We start from the raw sequence: 7,917 nt of genomic DNA on the forward strand, positions 1-7,917 counted from the left end.
TGTATTATACTTGTCATGAGAAAGAGGAGTAAAATACTAATAGAATACGAATACTGTAGTAATCTATAGATTTGAAACGAACTGGAACATTGACTTACCTTGAAAGGTGACCCGATTCCTAGCCTTGCGGAAGGGGGCGCGTCCACACGACGCTGATGACGACATAAACCTCGAGTCCGACCTGCGGCCGCTCCCTCCCCCCACCCCACCGTCCTGATGCAAGGGGATGCTCCTCGAGCGACGACAGTGCGTCGGTGACGAGGGCACCGACCAGTTGGCGCCTCCGCGTGACGTCATCGAACCCCAACACGTGTCCGTCGACGAAGTGCTTGGCCGCATCGAGTGACGCCTCCTGGGTTGGTGGTCGACTAGGTCCTGGGCCGACGGCGACTGCATCATCGACAACATCGAAGATCCGCCTCCACTCCTGTAGCAATCCCAGCTGCTCATCTGGCCCGTGCACTCACATGGCGACCATCCCGAACACATCACATCCGGGTTCTTCATGTAGGAAAAGGCCCGCGGATAATTTTTACACAACATACTCGCATTGATATTCACGCCCTCATTATTACACAGATGATCAGCACTCCTAGACAACTCCGGCACCATACTTGTGAAATTGATATCAGACAATAACACCCTCCTAGCCTCCTGTGTCTTCTCACACAGCTTCAACGAGTGCTTTCTGGGAGGAGTCTGCACAGGGAACGCGAATTTAGACGGTAACGTCGTGAACTGATAGGACACCTTGTGTGCCAGATAACTCTCCGACCGCCAGTGGGCTGGAAGCGCTGTGATATCTGTCTGAGCTTCTGACTCCTGTTACTTGTCTCCTTCTCTACCAAAATCGGACGAGCCGTGCGTTGTTTGATGCTATTATTGTGCTGCATAAATTTGACAGCCAACGGTCGTGTGGGCTGTGGTGTACTACCACTACAATCCAGCAACTGACTTCTACTACCAGACAATGTGCGGATTATAGGGCGGTGAGGAGCGGGATCCGGTAAGGTATACCGTCTTCCCTGATCAGGCATGTGAGGCTCATCATTCTCATCAAATATGCCACACTTGGAAATATCTGTCTCAACCAGCACAGAATGTGTCCATCGTTTCTTGGTATCACCATCCAAACCGTCATTGCCACCACCTTTACTAGGCCAACAGTCAGTTTCAGCAATCGAAACTAGATCCTCTTGAAGTGCACTCAACTCTTTGGTGTCCTCAGTCGTGAATATGAGCTCAATATCATCCACCTCCTCAGAGTCCTCCGACTCTCCTTTGGTTATCTTCGGCTTATTATCATCCTCCTCATCCCTGTTTTATTTTCCTCTCCATTCTGTAGATTATCACTATCTGTTTCAAACACTTCATCTCTCTCATCGTAACCCTCTACTTCGTCCTCTTCCACTACTTCATCTAGCTCATCTGTTACTTGTTCTGATTCTTTCTCTTTCACAGTGTCTGGTTCCATTGAGACTTTTATTTGTGGGGGAGCGTGCAATATTGTTTTTAAATTCCCATTACTAGAGAATGAAGCCTTCGAGGTGTCTAAAATCGTATTTGAATTTCTGTTACTATAGGAAACAGACCTGGGTGATGCCTCCAAATTTTCGTTATCAGACAATAATACAGATCTAGGAACCTTCAAAATCGTCTTTAAATTTCCGGTACTAGGTGACACAGTGGTGGGAACGTTAAGAATAGAATTCAAATTTCCATTACTAGATGGCAATATTCTGGGCACGTCTAGAATGACATTCAAATTTCCGTTACTAGCCGATACAGTCCTGGGGACGTCATAAATAGCACTTAAATTGCCATGGCTAGCCGACACAGCCCTTGTACCGTTAGTAATAGCGTTCAAATTGCCGTGACTAGCTGAAAGCGCCCGTTGTCTCAAAATATGATTCTCCAACGATAATTTCTCAATAGTGCTGGTATAAAGGGACTGATCAAAATTAGTCTGGAACTTTGAGCGCAGCGAATGAAGCTCGGCGCGAGATTGCTCCAAAGCGACGCGGAGAGAGATTACAGTTTGGTGGAGAGCGCGAACTGTCTCCAAACTCCTCAAATCGTGACCGAGCGAGACCTGGCCTTCACTCCCAAATTCCATTTATCGGCAACTGCTCTCATGACTAGCGGATTGGGCAGCGGGTCAACATGAAAATTTAAATTGTGTCGAGATGTTGAGAATCAGCGCTGAAATAGGAGAGAGAAAAATGAGATCAGTTTGAGATTAATACAAGTTTTGTATAGAACAATTACAATGAATTGTGTGCTGTGCTGTTAGTGTTAGTGAAGGGTTTTGTATTTTCTGGCTTCAAATTCATCAAGTTTTTTCAATATTTTCTCATTTATTGATACATTTTCAAGTTTTAATTTTCAGTAATAATTCATCGGTTCACCCTACTTATTTATTTATATGTTTACATATCCCATTTAAACTATATTTATCAAAAATGGAGAGAAAAAGTTTTGGGTTTATCCTGTTTATTCACTACCAATAATTAATTTAATGTTGTGATTGAGGAATAAAATAAATAAAAATCTACTTGTGAAAAAATTATAGATAGCCTATAAAGAATGTTTGATTATGACTTATAAGCATTGAAATGAAGTTACGAAGCATTGATTGATAAAAGCCAATGCGCAGGAGTGCAATGAGGAAAATAAACTATTTTAATTGACTTTGATTTATTTTTTCATTCGGGCAAGTTATTGTAGCCTATATTCTTTGGATTGATTGCTGATTGAGAAAGTTTCTGGATTGATTCTTATTTTAAAATGTAAAAATGGTAGAATAGGCCTATAGAAAAATAAAAACGTGAAGAGAATATTGTAATCGACTATAGCATCAAAAATTTATTGTTTAATTCTGCTATTCAGAGATAACATTTGTAATCAGCTTATAGATTACCTGGAGGATAACGACATTCTTTGTAATAAGCAATATGGTTCCGCAGATCCAAGTCTACCAAATTGTTACTAATAGATTTCCTCAACTACTGTATTGATGCGATTGAGTCGGGAGAGGCGGTAATCACTTGTTTTGCCGACCTCTCCAAGGCTTTTGACTGTGTAAATTTAGATCTGTTAATGAATAAACTCAGACTTCATGGTTTTGGGGGCTCTGCATTGAAATGGGTGGATTCGTATATGACAAACAGGTATCAAGTCACACAGATTCAACATGAAACTAAAAAAAAAAATAAAATTCACACGATCAAAGCCTGAATTAATTGTTTCTGGGGTCCCTCAGGGTTCTATTCTGGGCCCCTTATTGTTCTTGATCTATGTGAATGATGTTGCAGGGTCGGTTCCCATTGAGAATCTGTATGTTTTTGCAGATGATACGACTCTGGTGACAAGAAGCCAAGACTTGAGAAAATTGGAAATTGAATCCTATGTTAAGATGAATAGTCTTTGCCAATATTTTGCAAATAATAAATTGATGTTGAATGCCTCGAAAACAAATTATATGTGTTTACAAACCCATCAGAGTAGGAGGTTAAGACACAATGAAACACCTAAATTATTCATTGGAGAGTCGGAATTGGTAATCAAGAGCTCAACGGACTTCTTAGGAGTGAGACTGGAGGAAGGGCTGGGTTGGGGGGAACAATTGGATAAGATTGAAAGTAAATAGCGAGTTGAATTTTTGTCTTAAGGAGTTTAAGTAAATTAAATAATAAGCCTCTATTGGAGTCGGTCTATCATTGCTTGGTGGAGTCACATATATTACATATTCAGTGGCCCTATGGGGAGCTAGAGAGAGTAACCTTCAGCAAATTTTCATTTGTCAAAAGAAAGCATTGCGCACTATGTTGAGGTTGCATCCACAAACACATTGTAGGGACTATTTTATTGAAATGGAGGTTCTCAGTGTTCCCTGTCTCTATATTTTGGAAATGTGTGTATATATTAGAAGGTGTTCACTACAGACTATTAATAAGACGCATGAATATAATACACGGCATAAGTGTACCTTCTCGGAATATCATAGATTGACTTTGTATGAAGAAAAACCCAGTTATATTGGTAGAAAGATTTACCAAGTACTACCAATTCGGTTGCGAGAAATATTAACGATAAAAGAGTTTACACGAAGTTTGAAATTATTTCTAAAGGTACTTTTATAGTCTGAAGGACTATTTTGACTACTGTAATAAGAGTCAAAGACAAATAGTAATTATACAGGGTGATTCTTAATTATGGTAAAATAATTTAATACGTGATAGTAGAGGTAAAAATAAGAAAAAAAGCTCTTATAAACATATATCCATAAACGCTTCATTAGCGAGCTATACAGGGTGAAAGATTTCGCCCGGAATTCAGTTCCTCTGGTGAAATACACCGATGCTGAATTGTTTGGGGACTAGTTTTTGAAAAACTTATCATGGATTCATATGGAAAAATGTCTGAAACATTGAATAAAACTAGTCTGGAAGCTGTAGTGTGCGTAGTCTTCGAGAAAAAAGTTGAAAAGGCAAAACATCTAAGTAGAAAAACACAGACTTATAAGTTTGATGCCCAATAACTTTCTTTAATGACCAGTAAACAAATAATTTTTCGCAATACAAATTGAAGAGAATTTAATTCTGAAAAGGATCATGTAAGCTGTGTAAACTAAATTTGAATAAAAGTTCAATAAAATGTATTCTTATGTAGTACATTACACCACAAAAATTTGCTGTTTCATGAGGAGAGAACTAATAACTCATAGGTTGTAGCTGATTGCAAATAGAATATTCGGTTTTTTATGAAGTTTTATTTTTATATGAAAGTAACATATCTAAATGACATTAAACTTATACCAGAAGACTAAAGACGATGTCCAAAGTGACCTCCGTTGTTCTTAATGCATATGTTCAGACGTCTTCTCATGGATTGTCGGACCCGTTCAAATATTTCAGGAGTCTGCTTTATCATTTCTATTCCGTTCAAAATCCTTAATCGGAGTTCTTCAATGATATCAATCGGAGTATTGTAAACTAAGGTTTTCAAGTGTTCCCAAGATAAAAATTCAAAGGATTTAAGTGTGGTGACCTAGCTGGCCATGGTACTGGCCCACCTCGGCCTATCCATTGATTTGGAAAGCTGTGATTCAAGTGTTCACGAACAGCAACACTGAAGTGTGCTGGAGCTCCATCTTGCATAAACCACATGTTTTGGTGCAACTGAAGAGGTACATCTTCAAGTAAGATAAATAGCTCCTCTCTCAAAAGGTTTCAGTAGATTATGCCATTAAACCTGCAAGGAAGCTCAAACAGAAGTAGATGATCTCCTATGATTCCTGCCCAAATGTTTCCTGAAAACTGATGTTGTGGACGATTAGGCTTGATGGCATGAGGAATCTCATCTGCCCAAATATGTTGGTTGTGGACGTTAACGATAGCTAATCTTGTAAAGTGTACCTCGTCAGTAAATAGAACGGTTGTTGAAAAGTTTGAGTTAACAAGTTTTTCTAAAAACCATCGGCAAATGCCAGCACGGGGAATACAGTCTTGTGGCAATAGAGTATGAACTTTCTGGAGGTGGTATGGATGTAATTGTTGCTATTTTAGTATTCTCCAAATAATATATTGATTGACATAGAACTGCACTGACAATTCTCTCCTGCTCTTCTCTGGATGTTCATAAATTTCATGAAGAGCTTCTAACTCAACAGTCATAGTAGATCGTGGTCTGCCTGCATAAATGTGCTCTTTGGACATCAAAGAGACTGTTTCTGACATACGTTGATGAATAGTGGCTAAAAATCTTGAACTTGAACCTACTCAGTTAGGAAGATTCTCTTGATACAAACGTCTTGCTTCAGTACTGCAGTATTACAGTGTCCCATCCCATACATTAAAATTAATGCATTTCAGCTAATTCGGGGTATGAATAATGTCTAAAATTACCTGCCATTTAAAAAAAATTAACACTTCACAAAAAAGCACAGTGAAATGGTTACAAATAACTGGTTAATAGATTAATCAAAATACACAGCGCGGTTACTAACAGTAAGCCTAACTTACAGTTTGTTGTTTTTTTCAACAGTGAGTTAAAATATTTCTGAAAATAATTTTCAGCTGATAATTTCTTTCAAATATTCTCTTATTTAGAACAAAATGAATCAGCTGTTATTTGAATGCATGTTTTATTGCAATCAGCTACAACCTATAGAAGTTATTAGTTCTCTCCTCATGAAACAGCAAATTTTTGTGGTGTAATATACTACATAAGAATACATTTTATTGAATTTTATTCAAATTTAGTTTACACAGCTTACATGATTCTTTTAAGAATTAAATTCTCTTCAATTTGTATTGCGAAAAATTATTTGTTTACTGGTCATTAAAGAAAGTTATTGAGCATCAAACGTAGAAGTCTGTGTTTTTCTACTTAGATGTTTTGCCTATTTCAACTTTTTTCTCGAAAACTACTCACACTACAGCTTCCAGACTAGTTTTATTCAATGTTTCAGACATTTTTCATAGAATCCATGATAAGTTTTTCAAAAACTAGTCCCCAAACAATTCAGCATCGGTGTATTTCACCAGAGGAACTGAATTCCGGGCGAAATCTTTCACTCTGTATAGCTCGCTAATGAAGCGTTTATGGATATATGTTTATAAGAGCTTTTTTTCTTATTTTTACCTCTAATATCACGTATCAAATTATTTTACCATAATTATGAATCACCCTGTATACTAGATATAAATTTCATGAAAAATTGATGGTGTCTAGCTTTTGCTAGCACTTTGACTTGTCTGACGCCGTTGAGACCAACCAGACGTAATATATAATTATCTATCTATCTAGAGCTTTTTACCGTACCGTACTATAAAAACGTTTGAGTAAAGATGGGCGTTGGTATACCATAAAATCTTCTAATAACCTAAAATGATTGAAGCGGAGCTTTTTATTTTGGAAATTGTTAGACAAATAATATATTCAAAATTTATCACAGCTCAAAAAACTTAGGTAGTGCTTCATCCAATGATCCAAAATAAGTTCCGTTATTAAATGATTCAATAAATATAAATGATTCAAAATAAGTTATTATTGTTTTATACTTTGAAAAAAATAATGTTGATGGCATATTCAATCAAACTAGTTTAATAACTAAGATAACATTATATACAATAAAGGCTAATAAAAGTAGAACCAACCTGTCAATCGTTAATCTGAAGCTTGCAATCCCAGTTGTATATTAGACTATACCAGCTTACAAATAATAATTGGTATCAATAATGATTATTAAAATGCAATTTAAACATGAATACAAGCATAATATTTTTTTAAATACGCATATCTTTACTCTTCAATTAGAAAACAACAATTTACCTATCACACCATAATTATTGGATACCGACTAGCAAATAGCAAACAAAATTTTGACAGTGGCACTGACAAACAGCAGACGACGTTACTACGAGACGAAAAGCAGCACATTTCAGCCAACTGAAACAAACACTTCCAGATATTTTTTTATTTTCTTCTTCTGATTCAATTCAATATCATTTAGAACTTTTCTGATCCAATATCTATCGATTGATTCAAATCACGTTAAAAATGTCAATTATTCTGTGCCAGATCAAACATAGTATATTATTGAAAAAGTTTAATTTTTCGTAATTTGTAGTGGCAACATTGTTCGTGTCCTGATCAACGAGCTAAAATAAGTAACTCTATACTAACTGGAATGGACTAGCAACACAAAGAAAGTGAGGCAGCTGATAAAGATAGGCAAACCCGCATTGCTGTGGGATTCGTCATTTTGTAACACATGGCTCTCATGGGAAAATGCATTGCACAGTTTCAATTTCTATTTTATTTCTATATTGTATGTCTTATTCCATGGAAGCGTTATTTTTCCTTTATTGAGCAGTTTACTGTTAACTTTTTGAGAGCAAAAATGATGAAATA

The 7,917-nt window shown here is 36.9% G+C and overlaps 1 protein-coding gene across 1 annotated transcript; it reads right to left on the reverse strand.

The window, feature by feature from the left end:
- Nucleotides 1-98: 98 nt before the first annotated feature.
- On the reverse strand, nucleotides 99-7,291 carry LOC120355747 (the record flags this gene model as incomplete). Its single annotated transcript, XM_039444409.1, is given in 4 exon segments — nucleotides 99-827; nucleotides 830-1,315; nucleotides 1,318-2,202; nucleotides 7,161-7,291. Coding segments are annotated over 3 exon segments (2,014 nt in total), but the record flags the coding sequence as incomplete, so codon positions are not given.
- Nucleotides 7,292-7,917: the final 626 nt, after the last annotated feature.

This window comes from Nilaparvata lugens, unplaced genomic scaffold (assembly GCF_014356525.2).
Source record: "Nilaparvata lugens isolate BPH unplaced genomic scaffold, ASM1435652v1 scaffold4575, whole genome shotgun sequence".
Taxonomy (NCBI): Eukaryota; Metazoa; Arthropoda; class Insecta; order Hemiptera; family Delphacidae; genus Nilaparvata; species Nilaparvata lugens.